This window comes from Borostomias antarcticus, assembly GCF_949987555.1.
Source record: "Borostomias antarcticus genome assembly, chromosome: 15".
Lineage (NCBI taxonomy): Eukaryota > Metazoa > Chordata > Actinopteri > Stomiiformes > Stomiidae > Borostomias > Borostomias antarcticus.
Window position 1 is genome coordinate 24,856,289 of NC_140248.1, and position 18,105 is coordinate 24,874,393.

The following is an 18,105-nucleotide window of genomic DNA, read 5'->3' on the forward strand; positions in this document are numbered from 1 at the left end:
ACCTTTTACTCAACAAAGCCCAACGTCTGCTGCTCGTCTTCTTCCTCCTCCGTCGCAAGATGGACTTGCTCGGTCCCTGAACACAACATAGTGAGGACACACTAAAAGACTAACCAACCCGTCCAGACAGCCTCTCTGAAGCAGCTTTAGCCTGGACTAGATTCTGATATGACCGCTTACTGTATATAGGCAAGGCAAGGCAAGGCAAGTTTATTTATATAGCACATTTCAGCCACAGGGCAATTCAAGGTGCTTTACATGAGACATTAAAAGCATTTTAATATAGTATAGTATATAGGGTCGATCACATGAAATATGATTAGGTTAGTGCTTATTTCTGTACCATGCAAGCATTGCATCTCAGTTGCAAGTAAAGCTTACAATCAATTAGTTAGTTTGCAATCAATTATTCAGGGCGATACACATACGTGGCTGTAAAACGGCTGCTGCATTTATAACTTACAACATGTGATGAATAAATAGTGCTGAATTAGTAACGATACAACAATGATAAAGCATCTGATTCCAGCAGCAGCTATCTGCTTAGCCAGGTTCGCTCATGTTATCTAGATAAATAATCACTTTGCAGTCTGCCGGAATGCTCTCACATTCTGCTTATGTAATAAATCATACCCATGATCCAGCCATAAATCCCTGTAATTAGTTGATAAGTGAAGATAATACAATCCGTGCTCTTGCAACGGACTACGGAAACAGTTTCAAAATTAGCACGTACATCCTTTTCCGCCAATCAGGCGGCGTTTTACAAGGAGCATGAAAAACACGCACTTTGATTGGCTGCCCAAAAAAAAGGGAGTAAATGTATGCAAATATGAAGCGTTGCCAAGCAACAAAAACCTAACAAACAAGTTGAGCCCACATGTTCATGGATGTATTAATAGAACTTGTTGCACACTTGAGAGAGGTCAAAACAAAGGTATCCTTGTCATAAAATCATTGATAGGTAAGTATCAGTCTTAGCTATCTGGCTTTATAATGCAATAAAATAAGTGTGGATAAACAGATTCCTAACACATTTTTGTCTGCAGGTTGTGAGGCGTCCCACAATGGCTGGGATGATTTTGTGTGAGCCTGCTGAGCTGTACAACCTCCTCAACCAGTACAACCGCCTGTCTAGACTTGCCGAGTTCAACTACCTCATTTTGATGGGTAAGAATCAAGTAGGGCTGGTTGTCAAGCTACTCATGATTCATTCCACCCAGTTAATGGGCAACAGGCCCAGTCCAAAACAATTCATTGTTCTTGTGAAATTTGAACATGTTCTCTCTAGACGCGCGTTCTAAAGAGCAATACAATGCAAGTCACATCATTACTGCCAGAAATGCCAAATGGGTATGGATAAACTAACCTGTCACTGATATAGACCTACATATTATCATTCAGTAGTTTATTATTTCTCATGTAATTGATCATAATGTTAGAGTGGTATAATCATTTATTTTCTCTACAGGACTCAAAGGGCAAATTTGCAATGCCTGAGGGGGTGGAGGTTGAGAGCATGCAGTATATTGTGGTTTATGACAGCAACTCCAGTTCTTTGCAAAGTTCAGGTGAGACGTCCATTCAGGAAGATGGCTGGGCTTGGGGATACTTGATGAACCATGTTGGAGATGGGGTGGGTGGGTGGGTGTTGACGACCCCCTTTACTTTTTGTTGTATGAAAGCCTAATTTGCTCAAATGAACCAAACAGTGACATAAAGCATGTGTGTGTGTGTGTGTGTGCGTGTGTGTGTGTGTGTGTGTGTGTGCGTGTGTGTGTGTGTGTGTGTGTGTGTGTGTGTGTGATTCTAGGTGCAGCTGTAGAATGTGCTGAAGTCATGACCAAAGCAAGCCGCTCTCCTGTCAAAATCCTAAAAGGAGGATTTCAACGATTCTCAGCCCTCTATCCTTTCTTCAGAACACAGAAAATACTTTACACTATGAAGGTACTTGTGATCTCATGGTGCCCTGGGACATTTCAGCAGTGATGTTCTTGGGGTCATTCATATGTCCTCACCCAAACGACCCAGCCAAACGTTGACCAGACCACCTCTCTCTGGGTCATTGTTTTCTGTTTGAGTGAATGTATAACACGCTGGTGAGGGTTTTTTGTGTGTTAATTTGCATTGATCAATGTTTATGGTGAACTTCGAGGTGTGTTGAATGATATAGATTGATGCAATGTTCTAGGAGTTGGAGAGCCTGAGGCCTTACCCGGTAGAGATCTTACCAGGCCAGCTGTATATGGGGGATATAAAGCAGGCGACCAACACACACATCCTGAGAGACCTGAAACTCAACGCCCTGGTCAACGTCTCAGAGGACAACAGTCTTGCGTGAGGGATAATGTCTCTATATACACATGATATATGTTATATATGTTAGAATATATGTTATAATCGTATAACAGATCTGTACTATACATGTAAACAGAACAGTATGATACAGTAGTAATACACATTGTTTTCATGTTTCCTCCTTCTGTCAAATCAGGTTTGAAAAAGGAAACAGCGTCCTTCACATCTGTGTGGCTGATTCATCGGAGGCTGATTTGTACTCCAGTTTTGAGCGGATATGTGTTTTTATCGGTGGGCATTTTGTTCCATGACATGCTTAAAAAAAATGAGTACAAAAGATCCAAGACTTAGACATCTGACTGAAATTTGTCTTGCTTAATAGTTTGAAACGTGGTCTTTATTTAATGTATATCATCTTTCTCATGTTACCCATTTTTAGACTCTTGTATCAACACTGGATCTGCGGTCTTGATCTGTTCAAGTCATGGCGTTAGCCGCTGTAGTGCTGTGGCCATGGCCTTCCTACTACACCACCTGAACTATAGTTTGGGGGCAAGTTCTATTTATATTCTTTACTGTCTTTGGAATGTGTCAAATAGAAATCGATAGTAGTCTACAGATGCTAGTGAAATATGAGGAGTTCTGCTCCTTGTTCTGTAACTTATGTTCCATGACTCCTGCTCTGTGATGCTGTTGATATCTGGTTCCCTGGTGCAGGAGGCCTGGGAGCACGTCCTACGATGTAGAACCAACATGAGGCCAAACAGAGGGTTTGTGCAACAGCTGTCTGATTGGGAGAAACACAGACTGGGAGGGAGGATGACAGATATTGCTGAGCCTCGCTATTGAGAAATCCCCAACACACAAGGCCTCGCCTATGACATTACACACTGCAATAATAGTATATTATGTATATTATACATTATACTTAATGCAAATAAAAGAAAATCAATATGTTCAGCATCTCTATGGGTCTTCATAGTAAATCATCAGGATATAATTTATTGCTTGAGCCATTCTATATTATAACATTAAAAAAAATATGATCTCACTCCAACTTCAACATGCATCACATGTCATTGGCACAATGTTTTCATTACGTTCGGCAAATGTGACTGCAGAGCTGAATAGATAAAGATGAACGATTCAATGATTTGGCTTTTAAATCAATATAAACGTGAATGCTGACCCCGCCCTCCAGCAGCTGTTCTATTGTTCGATTGTGCTGATTGGCTCACAGATGGGCGGAGGCAACGCCAAGAAACTCATCACGTTATCTGATTGGCTGAAAGAGTTGGAGGTAGTGGATGTGGCTGTGCTGACAGCTGTGGGTACATGTTGCACAGACGGGAACTATCTTGTCAAAAACGCTCTTGTTTCAGCAAAATATCAATATCAACATGTTATTTAGTCCGTCAGGTATAGGCGAGTGCTTACAGGAGTGGGATGATCTAGAAAAGGACTATCGACAAGTCCAGGTAAGGATTTTTCTTTGAGCCAGTGATTCGTACAAAGTTGACGGTGGCCCGCTGGCACGCGTCAGCCACGGGCCATGGCCATCAGGGCTTAATCAGTCAGAGTACCGTTACACACACACACACACACACACACAATGTGTACACTTCACCAAAGACTGGCATCTCTCTGTGTGTAGTATGCGATCGAACTCAGATATTCAGATATTTATTATGTTTCAATGAAAGGACATCATAGTTTCAGTTGAATACAATGCTCTGTAAAAAGAGCGTCACGTATAAACACTGCTGTGTTTTAACCAAAGGGGGGTAGGCCTCTAAAAGCCTGGGGTTTCATCACACTTCACTGCAATACACTTGAACCCTTATGAAATGGCCCTCGCGTTAGCTACCCCCCTGCTGCTTCAGAAATAGCTTGAAATCATGTGAATCCCCCTCTGTCAGCAGAATCCCTGTATAATGTCACCCTTCTGAATAGAAACGGGGCTCAGAGCACAGGGCTCCGCCCACTAATGCATTTAGTTGGTGTAATCGAGTTGAAATGGTTAAAACTCACTCCTCAGTATAAATATAGCACACTTGCACCATTGAAGAGTACGCTTTTTGGTGGTGTAACTGATAGTGTTTTTAGTAAAGGTGGTCATGTATGAACACAACTGAACATACTGTACTTGTGTACTTGTGTAATTTTTTCAATCAGCCATTACAGACAATAACAGAAGACATAAGTTACAAAACTATATACAGAAATTAAGTCCAGTGTTCATTCCTCTGGGGGGTAAAAAGGACAGGCACTAGTCCTGTGTCCATGTCTCTGGGAGGGGTAGAGGGGCACTAGCCCAGTGTCCATGCCTCTGGGAGGGGTAGAGGGGCACTAGCCCAGTGTCCATGTCTCTGGGAGGGGTAGAGGGGCACTAGCCCAGTGTCCATGTCTCTGGGAGGGGTAGAAGGGCACTAGCCCAGTGTCCATGTCTCTGGGAGGGGTAGAGGGGCACTAGCCCAGTGTTCATGTCTCTGGGAGGGGTAGAAGGGCACTAGCCCAGTGTCCATGCCTCTGGGAGGGGTAGAAGGGCACTAGCCCAGTGTCCATGTCTCTGGGAGGGGTAGAAGGGCACTAGCCCAGTGTCCATGTCTCTGGGAGGGGTAGAGGGGCACTAGTCCTGTGTCTCTGAGAGGGGTAGAGGGGCACTAGCCCAGTGTCCATGTCTCTGGGAGGGGCAGAAGGGCACTAGCCCAGTGTCCATGCCTCTGGGAGGGGTAGAAGGGCACTAGCCCAGTGTCCATGTCTCTGGGAGGGGTAGAGGGGCACTAGCCCAGTGTCCATGCCTCTGGGAGGGGTAGAGGGGCACTAGCCCAGTGTCCATGCCTCTGGGAGGGGTAGAGGGGCACTAGCCCAGTGTCCATGCCTCTGGGAGGGCCATGTGACGGATAATACTGTTTTTTTTCATTTGCCTCAACACTCAAATGAAAAAGAACACATAGTTAGTGAAACCTGACACTCAAGGGGCAAAACCTCAACCCAGATGTGCAGGTAGTTTGATTTATATGTAGGTTAATACCACAGGATCCAGGCTAAGAAAATTTAACTTTTCCTAATACAGTGTTTATCTGATTTGTTTTTCATGAATCAGATATTAGTTTATTTTACATGAATAGAAACATAAGACAACATTGGGCGTAAACAGCACCAAAAAAAAGTTGATATCAAAAGCCGAACCTGGGAACCAAACCTGGGTGGACGCATACATGCATACTGATACATCTGAAGAACGGATGAACGGATGAACGAACGAACAAAGTAACACACACGACTGAAAATATACCCTCCACCAGTTGTCGCTGGGCGGAGTCAATAATACAGATGAAGGGTGGGCTTCCTTTTATGACAGCATTCCAGGTGTCTGGAGAGACTCTTTAGAATAACAGGCTGTCCCACCCACGCTCAGACGCACTGCTCCTCCATAGATCTGACTGAACAACCAGGCTGTCCCACCCACGCTCAGACGCACTGCTCCTCCATAGATCTGACTGAACAACCAGGCTGTCCCACCCACGCTCAGACGCACTGCTCCTCCATAGATCTGACTGCTAAAGAGCAACTTCAACTTTCTAAAATTAGCATAACAGGTTTAAATACATTCATCTGAAGGTTGTGAACAGAAAAACGACATGACGCCTTAAAAATGCAAAGCAGTTGCTTGTTGCTTAAGCAGTCGGCCTGCTTGCTTGTTGTGAATGTACTTGAAAAATGTTTTCCTTTCCCTGAAACACCTCTGCTTGGAGCAACATACATTTGCAAAGGCTATACCGACCTATACAATATGTTAGATTGAGTTTCTTTCTCTTCTTCCTGTCTAGGAGACTCACCGACTATATAAACACATTTCTATTCTATATAAACACATTTCTATTCTATATAAACACATTTCTATTCTATATAAACACATTTCTCTTCTTCCTGTCTAGGAGACTCACCGACTATATAAACAGAAGCTGGATGAGGTGTCCAAGCTACAGGATAACTGCTCAGCTGCAATCACACGACAGAGGAAGAAAATAAAGGATATCACTGAGTCAATAGAAGAGTAGGTTTCTGTATAACGAGATGGCATGTTTAAGCAGGCCAAACCTTTTCAGCTCAATTCTGTAATAACATAGCTGACCCAAATAGTTTGCACTAGGCCAAGTTATATGATATTGAAGCAGTAGACTATATGTTTTTATAATTAACGTTTTTACTAATTAGTTTTCTCTTTATGTGTTGACCTACTTTGCGTGACCTCAATCCCGTGTTCATGACCTCTTCAGATGCAGGGATGATCTGAGTCCAGAGGAAGTGAGCGTGATCGAGGGGATCAGGGAGTCCATCAAGGAGAGGACAAATGTTTTCTTTGAGATGGAGGCTTTTCTGCCAAAGAAGAATGGGTATGATTGATCCAGAAGAACCTCACACATGCTTTACCTGACCGTTCTAGATAAATAAATAAAAAAGTTCATTGCAAATTTTACGGTGTCAATATTGGCCCAACACATCCTTGTATTCAAATAAACAGCTATACTTTAAAGCTTTGCTGACTAGTAACATAAGATTTTTCAACCTTTGTTAATAGTTCTTAAGATGAAATGCCATGTTACTAATATGACCAGATGCATATTTAACCTGCTACTCTCTCTTCTGGGTTCCAGACTCTACCTCAGTCTGGTTCTGGGAAACGTGAATGTAACTCTACTCAACAAACAATCTAAGTGAGGATTACATGTGTTTTTGCTGTGTAACAATACCATCCTAATGTCATCCCACACCTCCTGCTGATCCACTTTCTTCTGTGTTTTTACCACCAGATTTGCCTACAAAGATGAATATGAAAAATTCAAATTGATCCTGACGGTTATTCTCTTCCTGTTCTCTTTCACGTGTTGCTTTGTGGTCAGCTACAGGTGAATCAGCTGCTCTGTTCTCATGCTGGTCCTCTCATCCTACGCTATAGTAAAAGAATTCACCGTCTTTTACATTTACCCCAATTTGGTTTCTCTGACAATGAATAGAATTCTCTGTGCTCATCTGCCCTTGTTGGTTGGTCACCAGAGCCCTCGATGCCCTCTTCAACTTCTTGTGTGTTTGGTATTACTGCACGCTGACCATCCGAGAGACGATCCTCATCAACAATGGCTCCAGGTCAGTGTGCTTCCACCCCTACAGCCTCACTGCCAGGTCAGAGGTCAGAGTGACCAGACCTCTTGCGTCTGCGTTCAGCTGAAGGCACTACACTAGCTACTTCATGTGAATCTTTTTAGTATTCATTAAACGTCCAATATGTAGGATTGAAGGCACTAAAATATCTACAGTGTATTGCTATGATAAATCCAAAGGGATCGTGAATGAGTTCCTAACTCTCTATCAAAGGGATCGGTGAATGAGTTCCTAACTCTCTGTCTAAGGGATCGGTGAATGACTTCCTGTGTGAAAAGCGTCTCTTTGTCGACCGTGGTTTGGCTGGCTCTTGTACACCAATTTCGGAACTATTTTGTCTCGTCAACGAAAGAAAAAGACGCAGCTTGGAGCCATCGAGGTGTGGCCACGCCCACACCTTGTTCAACCCGTGTGATTGAATCTCAGCACACATGGCCTTATTTGGGAGTGTTGACGTACCCAAACTGCTTACCCGGACTGAATTTACCATTATATTTCCAGGTACAAGTTATGTACCTTGCCTTTAAAGCCATAATCAGGTGTCTGCAGCTGGCTGGCCTTGTTATATTGCAACTACCACATACACCTTTGAACGTACCACACGTACCTTTGAACGTACCACACACACCTTTGAACGTACCACACACACCTTTAGCTTGTGCTGCCGTTCCAACAGTCTGGACTCCACCCATAAATGTTTTCCTTTTCTAAGCAATGAATAAACTGAGCTAACCCAAAGCTAGCTCACTGGTGGTGGGGTGGATAAAGTACGAAGTGTTAGGTTAGCAATTCACATGGAAACCTACACAGTGTAGCTTTAAAACATTCTGTACTACTCATTTTCACTCAAGCAGTACTTCTGTTGTTGCAAGTCTTGGTCTGCATTACTGTATACCTTCTACAAGTGGCCCGATAGGACAGAGCTTCTGTGTCAGTCTTGTGACTAGGAGGGGTGTGTGGACGCTGGTCTGTTTTCCTGCTGTATGTATGTATTGTCTGTCACAATGTCCCCTTGTCCTCCCTCGGGATAGAGTTCTACATAACACTGCTCTGCTTTGTCCGTTTTATACCTGCAGTCCTGCATTCATACAATAGCATTAGCCCAGTGAATGCACTCATTGATAATTGATTGAAATGTTAACTTCTTTGTGTATTCTAGGCTGTGCTCCTATATTGATGTAACTGCACATTCCCCTGTCTCCCAGTCACATACTGTCTCTTGTGTTGCAGAATCAAAGGTTGGTGGGTGTTTCATCATTATGTATCCACCTTCCTCTCTGGGGTCATGCTTACTTGGTGAGTACACTACACACTCAGATTTATTTAATCACAGGGTTAGCTACGGTGGCCCTGAAGTGCAAAACACAACAGCATTTCACAAAACACAACAGCATTTCATAAAACAACATTTCACACGAAACACAACGACATTTTGCAAAACATGACATTTCACAAAACATGACATTTTGCAAAACACGACGCCATTTCACAAAGCATAACGACATTTAGAAAACACGACTTTTCACAAGACAAAACCAGTCTGAGGCGGTTCTAGGGCCAGTTGGAACCGCTGGTGTTGGAACCGCTAGTGTTGGAACCGCTGGTGTTGGAACCGCTGGTGTTGGAACCGCTAGTGTTGGAACCGCTGGTGTTGGAACCGCTGGTGTTGGAACCGCTAGTGTTGGAACCGCTGGTGTTGGAACCGCTAGTGTTGGAACCGCTAGTGTTGGAACCGCTGGTGTTGGAACCGCTGGTGTTGGAACCGCTAGTGTTGGAACCGCTGGTGTTGGAACCGCTAGTGTTGGAACCGCTAGTGTTGTGCTGAAAAGTGTCGCCCCACCAGAATTCGTCCACCCAGCGGAACAGTGGTATCTCAGGCTAGGAGGTCCTATCACCCAGCGGAACAGTGGTATCTCAGGCTAGGAGGTCCTATCACCTGACGGTTTGTTACATGTTCAGGAAGCTTGGGTCTACCCACCCTCTGATATAGGGACCCTAGACCCCCCTTAGCCCCGCTGAGCCAATCGGATGCTCCTAGCCCGAGGTACAGGCTCTGATGGCAGGCGCACCTCTGACTGGGAGTTGACCACTCTCACAGTGTCAAGCGGTCATATCTCAGGCTAGGAGCATCCGATTGGCTGACTTTCAGTGTCTACATGTTCAGGGAACTTGGGAGCATAAATACGTCCATTTCGCCGTGTGTCCAGCTCCGACAGCCCGTGTGGTGACCGTTTGAATGTTTCATTTCGATGCACCAGGCGTGATGACTGACTCAGCATGCTCAGAACACATCTAGCAGATAGCTTATCTCCCCCGAGAGTACGCCAGTCCCAACCCTGACTGGATAGGTCACTGAGAGTACGCCAGTCCCAACCCTGACTGGATAGGTCACTGAGAGTACGCCAGTCCCAACCCTGACTGGATAGGTCACTGAGAGTACGCCAGTCCCAACCCTGACTGGATAGGTCACTGAGAGTACGCCAGTCCCAACCCTGACTGGATAGGTCACTGAGAGTACGCCAGTCCCAACCCTGACTGGATAGGTCACTGAGTTTGAGACTTAAAACAAAGCAATTGGCCCCAGATGCCTAAGAGTCGAAACAGGAAATTACATTGAACTGACTTGGATTCTGTCCAATCACAAACAAGAAGCGTTGTTCTTATACCCTTTCCCTAATATCTGAAATGTGTTTTGCGAAATGTTGTGTTTTGTGAAATGTCGTCATTGTGTTTTGTGAAATGTCGCTGTGTTTTGCACTTCAGGGCCACCGTAGTAAGGGCTACTAATGGACACACTGATCAACCTAATAGATTTGATAGTCCACATTGTTTTCACTCTAACCATTCAATACATCTTAATGATGAGAATGAATTTGGGAGTTCAGAGGCAAACCTCAAACATCAAAAAAATAAATTATAAATGTATAAAATATAAAGATCATTCATAAACTCATTACGGTTGTTGTTTGTTGTTGTTGTTATTGTTGTAGTAGTAGCATGGCCCACTTTCTCACCTGACTGCCCCCAACTCCCCTCAGGCCTGAAGGCAAACTCTACCAGATGTTCAGAAGCCAGTTCCTCACCTACTGCTTGTACCAAAGTAAGAGATGGGACGACTACTTATGAGATGACTAGAGGCATTTAGTAATATCAGTTATCAATCTACTTTCTATTAAAGCTGCTACATGTAATATAATGTTTGAGTTAATTATTCTATAGGAGCAAATTAGCCAGGTTAAATCTTCAGGGTTGGTGAACTGAATATGTGTCAGTATTTCCCTAACACATATAATAATAATTTGTTATATTTACTCTGTACCTGCTCAGTGGCCTTGTGGTTAGAGTGTCCACCCTGAGGTTGGGGGTTTGAGAGCTTGGTACCCAATGCCTCCCTGCTTGGCACTCAGCATCAAGGGTTGGATTGGGGGCAAGTCCCTGCGATGTACTAGCATCATGTCCAGGGGGTGGACTTGTACATACTAGCATCATGTCCAGGGGGTGTACTTGTACATACTAGCATCATGTCCAGGGGGTGGACTTATACATACTAGCATCATGTCCAGGGGGTGGACCTGTACATCAAGCTGCCTCCTGCTAAGGAATCAGGAGATAGGCTCCTCCCCTATGGGCCACTAGGCTCCAGAACCATTGGTTCTCAAGGCTTCTTACTTATATATTTATACTTTAAAGCACTTTTTATTGAGAGACAATCTCAGTGCTGGAAAACGGTTTAGCTAACGTTGCCTCCTTTCCAAATGTGTTAGCTAACATTAACATTACCTCAATTCCTGAATTTAGCTTAGTTTAACCCAACCCAGCTTTATGTTAGCCTAACCTACAGTACTTTAACTAAACCTGGCCTCTCTAATCTATTACTTACAGTACTTGCGCTCATTTTGTAAATGGTCTTCCCAGGAAAACTTAAACATTTCATTTCATTTCAAATCTTAATTTATACTCATAAAGCACTGAGGTTTCCCACATTTACAGTGTTGAGGAGTTTACACAAATACATAAATAACAAAATACATAGAGGAGTTTACTCAAATACATAAATAACAAAATACATAAAAAACTAATATCAAGAGCCATGGCGTTTAAACTGTGTGATTGAAGGAAGGTAACTCAAGCTGTAGAGTCGGTTGTAACGTATTCCAAGGAGCATCATGGGAAAAAGCAGCTCTACCAAGTTCAGAACGCACTCGAGGAACCCTGAGAACAAGCTGATCGTTTGATCGGGTCTGGTAGGTACCAAGGCTCCAGTCCAACAGAGACCAGATGTAAGGTGGAAGTTTACCAATAATGGCTTTTAAAATAAACAAATACCAGTGATAGTTACACCTTAAGGAGAGAGGAGACCAGCCCACCTTATCATAAAGAACACAGTGGTGGGTGTCATATCTATCACCCGTAATAAATCTTCGGGCGGAGTGATAGACAAGAGTCCAGGGGTTTCAGGGTCGTCACAGAAGCATGTCTATAGATTGTGTCACCATAGTCTAATACTGATAAGAAGACAGCCTGAACAATTCTCTTCCTACTGAACAGAGGAAAGCTGGAGCGGTTTCTGTAAACATGCGATTTCATTGCTAATTCACCAACCTTTCAGATTTAACCAGGCTAATATAGATAAAAACAATATATATAACACGTAGCACCTTTTAATGATTCATATTCACCTGGATAAAGGATTGCCTTTGCCTCAGGGATTAAAGAATTAATAACAATGAGTGATGTCCAAATTATTGGTAGAAAGTGTATGAAGACTGTATTGACATTATACATGTGTGTTTTTGCTTGTGCAAAGTAGGTTTTGTCCAGTTCCTGCAGTACTACTACCAGAGTGGCTGTCTGTACCGCCTCCGAGCTCTGGGGGAGAGACACAACATGGACTTGACAGTTGGTGAGTGTGAAAAGCCCTGCGTTGCTGAACCATCGCTGTGTGTTCAGTGTTGCTGATACATGGCTGTGTGTTCAGTGTTGTGATACATGGCTGTGTGTTCAGTGTTGCTGATACATCGCTGTGTGTTCAGTGTTGTGATACATGGCTGTGTGTTCAGTGTTGCTGAACCATCGCTGTGTGTTCAGTGTTGCTGATACATCTCTGTGTGTTCAGTGTTGCGCGTTGGTTGGTTTATTGATATAAATTTCACTCAACGTTAGAGGGTTTCCAATCGTGGATGTGGCGCGGTCTGACCTTCCTCCTCCCCTTCCTGTTCCTGGGTCATGTGAGTATCACTTCCTGTTCCTGGGTCATGTGAGTATCACTTCCTGTTCCTGGGTCATGTGAGTATCACTTCCTGTTCCTGGGTCATGTGAGTATCATCTCCTAAGACCCTTCCTCAAAGCTCACATAACAATGTCATATGACACCTGATAAGTCACAGTCATACTCATAACAACCTCCTTACCTTCAATCTGCTCAGCCATTCAAGGAATTGTTACTTGGGGTCATTGTGGATATTTCTCATGAACATTGACAGGGGTGGCATGGCTATTACTGGATACTGGTGTCACTGCATACCATGTCATTGTGCGTGACTGTCACACTATGTGTTTATAGTTCTGGCAGCTGTACAATGGAGTAACACTCTTCAGGATGGCCCAGCTCCCAGAATGCAAAGAGTGGCAGGTGAGTTTATGTCCCAAAATGTTCTCGATGCACGAACGATGTTCCTTTATCAGTATGTTGGATATGTTCTCTTGAATTTCCACCCCCCCATAATCATAACTAGAACTATTAGGATTAAATATGCTAATGATGGGCAAACACTACGCAGTTAATACATCCTGGAACGCCTCACATTACACGTGTTCTCTGCAACCACAATCACACTTCATGAGCTACAGACAACATGTCTGTTCTGCCCCTGCTCTCACCAGACCAGTCATGAGAATGCAATCTTTGTCAACATTCTAAGGATTTCACCTCAATGAGGAAACTGTTGCGTAGTTTAGTCGACTTAACTTAAGATTTTTAAGTCTTCTTTAAAGTTCTCCCAGCTGGACACCCGATGGCCCCTGTATTGTTCTGTATTTTATATTGCTTATTGTGATGATGTATTGTGGTGTTCTGTTGTGTTCTGTGCTGTGTTTGTTGCTCTGGAGCTGAACAGCACTTTGGTCAACCTCGGTTGTTTTAAATGTGCTTTATAAATACGAGTTGAGTTGAGTTGAGTTAACTTTACACTAAGATCCGTGTTGTGCGTCAACAGCACCCAACACCACTTCTTATTAGTTTCTCATGCGCCTCCTCACACCAGGTGTTCATGTGTGGATGCTGCTATTCTTACTTGTTTCTCATGCGCCTCCTCACACCAGGTGTTCATGTGTGGATGCTGCTACCTGGTTCTGTTCATGGGGAACTACTTCACTACACTTGGAGTGGTTTACCACAAGTACAGGAACAAGAAGGAGGAATCCAAAAGCCTCTAAGACTGGATATGAGGAAGAAGACATTGTTACCAATCAACTCTGCTATTTATGAAAAGATATGTCCACAAAAGGTGTTTTATACACAGAAAATGTTTTATATGTCTGTTTTATGAGTTCTTGTCTTGTAAATCCCCATTGCACCTTTTTTTCTAATGTGTATTTTGTTTTTATTCAGCCTTTGGTTCTTTGTTCTTTTAAAGAGTAACGATACAGCAAAACCAAGTTTTTCAGTGAGAAACCAATGTGACAAGGCTTACAAACAGCGAAACACATCAACCCTGGTCTGCATTTTCACATTTGTAGCAACATTGTGGTTGGTGGTAGATCTGGCTTTTTTTTTCCCTCTAGTGGCTCAAATCTGCAGGTTAAATTCATGGGGAAGCGCCTTTTATGTGCCTCTTCATCATCTGAGTGGGCTGTCTACTGTAGGTATGGGTGCTACAGGTCTACCTGAATTCTTTTTATTTTATTTATTTATTTATTTTAACTTGAAAGGGTTAGGCATAGTCTAGTCTGGCATAGCTAGACTTTTCTTTACACTCCGTTTTGTGCCGTTGCGGCAACACTCGATTATCATTTTAGATGAGGGGAAAAATGCTGTATTTCTTCTTTTTCAATGGTGTCCTTACTATATAATGTCAGGGGATTGAATCTGATTGGCTCTGCTGGAATTAAACGGCGCCAATGAGAGGCATATCTCAAAAACGTACGTCCCTTGAGCCAGACTAGGCAAAGTCTGAAATGAGGGTGGGTAGTTGCACTTTAAGAAGGAGGCTGATCACTCCTGTAAACTCAGAGCATGTTTAAATGATGTTGCGTACATCTGGAACCAGGAGACCATACAGGTCTGGAACCAGGAGACCATACAGGCTGTCTTTAAGCCATGCAGCGCTCTGACAATCTGCCAGCTACAAACCACACAGCATGCTGGGAATGAAGGGTGTTTCAGAATTGAGATATTTGCAACTTTGAAATGTTAATCAAAATATGAAATGTGCAATGTAAATATGTACTGGGTCCACCTGTGATCCATCAACAATGAGATTCAAGTGTTCACAAATATCTGGACTCAAAACATGTTTCTCTATATTGGTTTTCAGTCTGAAACCAAAGTGTATCTTGATCAATGACACATAACTGGAATCTATCAGTGTGCTGACACGCCTTTGAGCCTGTGTGTAGATTGATCAATAAAAAAACTATGATTTCATTATTTCAGATGATGTCATTATTAGCTATGTAACGTTGAGTGTGATAGTAATTAAGGCTACATATCTTTAGCTAGTACTGCACTAGTTTGAACTTCCGCTGGCAGTGGACACTAGTTTTTAGCTAAATGACAGATGTATTATCACATAAATATTACTGATGATGAAATCAATTCACAATTTATTTATTTTTTAATTCAAATCAATACAATCATATATATATATATATATATACATCCATATAACACAGGCTAAACAATATAATATTGTATATCTATTAATACTGGCAGAAAAAGACAGAAACTTATTTTACCAGGCTAACTAATTTAAATCACATAGGTCGGTCTACTTGTTCACATAAGGAAGCCATGATCAGCATAAAGACACAGATTTGATCATTCATAAGGTTAGGTCACTAGGCTACCTATTAAAAGGCTCCAGGCACAGAAATACTGTATTGGAATTAGCCCATGGATTTATTAATAGAACTTGGAATATATATTATATTATTATTATTATTATTATTATTATTATTATATTATATTATATATATATTATATTGGAATTAGCCCATGGATGAATTAATAGAACTTGGAATATATATTATATTATTATTATTATATTATATATATATTATATTGGAATTAGCCCCGCCATTTTCTGATGAGTTTCTAGTCCATTTAAACCCAGCAGGGGGAGGTGAAGTAGAACAGAAGCTCTGAAGACTTCCTCTGTGAAACCAACGAGAGGGAGGGAGGGAGAGAGAGAGAGAGAGAGAGAGAGAGAGAGAGGGAGAGAGAGGGAGAGAGAGAGGGAGAGAGAGAGAGAGAGAGAGAGAGAGAGAGGGGTAGTGAGAGAGAGAGAGAGAGAGAGACAGAGAGAGATAGTGAGAGAGAGAGAGAGATTGTGTGTGTGTGTGTGTGAGAGAGAGAGAGAGAGAGAGAGAGAGAGAGAGAGTGTGTGTGAGAGAGAGGAATAGGGAGAGAGAATCGCATGGGAGAGGGTAGGCTATCCGGATTCGTAATCAGTCAGAAGTCCAAACTCTGGGTTCGTATCTTCATGGTCGTCTTTAGTAAGAGAATAACCAAACAAACTTCTGTTTATCAGCTGTCGGGAGACGCGGATCTGGGAAACATTTGTGTCCTTTGGAATTATTATTCTACTATACTACACTTGAGACTGAGCCCGCTATTGTCTCATTCTCTCCCTCTTTCTCGTGTCAGGTGGAGAAGCTGTACTACCCGAGGAAGTGATTCCGCTGGATTTGAAACATTGTCTCTCATTCATTGTGCAAATCTAGGAGAATGTCTGGGCAGAGCATTACTGACCGGATCACAGCCGCCCAGCACAGTGTCACCGGCTCCGCGGTGACCAAGACGGTGTGCAAGGCCACCACACACGAGATCATGGGGCCAAAGAAGAAACATTTGGACTGTGAGTATAAAGTCTGTTACATGGTTACATCCCGTCCTCTCTGGTAGATACATAACCATCCTCCTTATGTGGCCTGACCGAGGCCTGGTAGACCTGAAGGCAAATTGAAGCAGGTTTTTTTCCCGGTGTTTCCTGCCCTTTAAACAATGAACTGTTTCCTACAATTGAAACCCCAGAGGTTTGTGTCAAATGATATGTTGGAAACCTGTCAAACAATGGTGATCTGCTGCGTGTTATAAACATGGATAACTAGCCCAAGCTCCAGGGCTATACCATATGACCTATATGGTCCTGGTCATGAAGGACTAACCACATTAGGCTGGTTCCCCCAAACACTCAGTGCGGTGGTGTGATCAGAGATGTCATGGTTCAAAGGTGTGAACTTTCTGACTTTTGACCACGTTTTTCAGTCACTGTCACATCCCAGCATGCTTTTGGGGAGCAGTTGCGTTTAATATGGTCCTCCTCTCACAAGTATACCACCAATAGCAGTCGTCATCATCGTGGGTCTCCAACAGTTGTTTTGTATTCGTTCTTGTGTTTTATTTAGATATAGCCTATTATAAGAGATTGTGTTGTGTGTTACATACATTCATGCGTTGTGCTGCCTTAACGGAAGTACAGGATTTATCATTGTGTATCTACTACCTGTTGCAGTGGACTATAGACCAAAGCTGAACATTGTACCGCCTCTGAGAGTGAAAAGAGAGTGTTATATTTGTGAAAGACGCAGTGCTATGATCATGTTTATTGGAGGACTTTCACTTATAGACAGATGGTCTTAGTCTGGCAAACCTCTCGGTAAACTCACACCACAAGATGGTCACGATATGAGTTTAGATCTATTTATGCTCCAGCAGTGACATGTTATTCATCAGACAATGCAGTCTTTTGTAAGCGACTAGTCTGTAGGCTTCATGCTTTCATGTGTTTCCATGTCTGTGCTCAGACGGTCCTGTGTTCAGGGGGGGGTTGATGACGGAGCATGTTTTGCGTCAGCTAGCCTACCCTTTGCTCTACTGGGCTGTGTCCAGGTTTATGGAGGGTGTAAAATGCGTCCAGGTACAGTCGAGGTTACAGTTTAATCTTGATTTCTGTTCCCTCCCGGGCGTTTGCCCTTGTTGGGTTGAGCTGGCCCTGTTATGGTTTAGATTCCTGGGTTGTCCTCGGCGCCCGACCCCTCGGATCACTTGGTCCAGAGGTCATCGGGGCAGACGCACACTAGTCAGTAGAGATCCCAGTTATTGGTGGAGTAGAGCTGTCAATCCCCACGTCTTGGCCAGATTCCATATTGGTCTCCGAACGCCCCGCCCCCCTCCAACTCTATTGGTTAATTCATACCTCTTTCCTAACCCAGGTGAATCTGCAAACATAGTGTTCAGTCAGCTGTAACTAGGAAGTGGTTGGGTTAAGTGTTGCCCTGTTGTGTTCAGTGCTGAAGCTGTGGTGAGGCTTGTCACTAAACATCAGTTGTTCCTCCAGAATCACACAAGATGCACGCAGCTCGCTGGTTTCAGCGGTCAGAGACTGAGACCCACTTCCTGAGAGATGTTATTTATAGTAT

General features: G+C 43.1%; 3 protein-coding genes across 10 annotated transcripts in view; all 3 read left to right on the forward strand.

Moving 5' to 3' along the window:
- Window positions 1-1,052: 1,052 nt before the first annotated feature.
- On the forward strand, window positions 1,053-3,147 carry styxl1 (serine/threonine/tyrosine interacting-like 1; the record flags this gene model as incomplete). The annotated part of the gene is made up of 8 exons (XM_084449356.1): window positions 1,053-1,170; window positions 1,292-1,353; window positions 1,472-1,571; window positions 1,814-1,947; window positions 2,192-2,337; window positions 2,495-2,589; window positions 2,738-2,850; window positions 3,016-3,147. Exons 1-8 carry the CDS (start codon window positions 1,068-1,070, stop codon window positions 3,145-3,147), a joined length of 885 nt encoding a protein of 294 aa, XP_084305482.1. The 5' UTR covers window positions 1,053-1,067.
- Window positions 3,148-3,628: 481 nt separating this feature from the next.
- tmem120aa (transmembrane protein 120Aa) lies at window positions 3,629-15,093 on the forward strand. 4 transcript variants are annotated; one of them, XM_084449353.1, is made up of 12 exons: window positions 3,629-3,776; window positions 6,240-6,358; window positions 6,582-6,698; window positions 6,960-7,019; window positions 7,116-7,211; window positions 7,360-7,449; window positions 8,695-8,760; window positions 10,503-10,564; window positions 12,272-12,367; window positions 12,628-12,692; window positions 13,028-13,096; window positions 13,786-15,093. In XM_084449353.1, exons 1-12 carry the CDS (start codon window positions 3,699-3,701, stop codon window positions 13,897-13,899), a joined length of 1,032 nt encoding a protein of 343 aa, XP_084305479.1. In that variant the 5' UTR covers window positions 3,629-3,698; the 3' UTR covers window positions 13,900-15,093. The 4 variants fall into 4 exon arrangements, 2 of the variants coding, with proteins under 2 accessions (XP_084305479.1, XP_084305480.1); XM_084449354.1 differs by having other exon boundaries at window positions 12,275-12,367; XR_014630792.1 differs by having other exon boundaries at window positions 12,628-13,096; window positions 13,786-13,860.
- Window positions 15,094-16,037: 944 nt separating this feature from the next.
- LOC311318376 (phosphatidylinositol-binding clathrin assembly protein-like) overlaps window positions 16,038-18,105 on the forward strand; it is a 44,186-nt gene continuing 42,118 nt past the window's right edge. For 2 of the 5 annotated variants that reach the window (XM_084449696.1, XM_084449695.1), the window contains exon 1: window positions 16,148-16,541. In XM_084449696.1, coding sequence (XP_084305822.1) covers window positions 16,412-16,541 — 130 coding nt within the window. In that variant the 5' untranslated portion in view covers window positions 16,148-16,411. Of the gene's footprint in view, window positions 16,553-18,105 lie in introns of all 5 variants that reach the window. The other 3 variants (XM_084449694.1, XM_084449693.1, XM_084449697.1) reach the window with 3 other exon arrangements.

Excerpts from the sequence above, each read along its gene's own strand:
- tmem120aa (XM_084449353.1), top strand. The coding sequence starts at position 3,699 with ATGTTATTTAGTCCGTCAGGTATAGGCGAGTGCTTACAGGAGTGGGAT. Across the intron at positions 6,359-6,581 it reads ATCACTGAGTCAATAGAAGA|ATGCAGGGATGATCTGAGTC; the intron begins GTAGGTTTCTGT and ends TGACCTCTTCAG. Across the intron at positions 6,699-6,959 it reads TTTCTGCCAAAGAAGAATGG|ACTCTACCTCAGTCTGGTTC; the intron begins GTATGATTGATC and ends TCTGGGTTCCAG.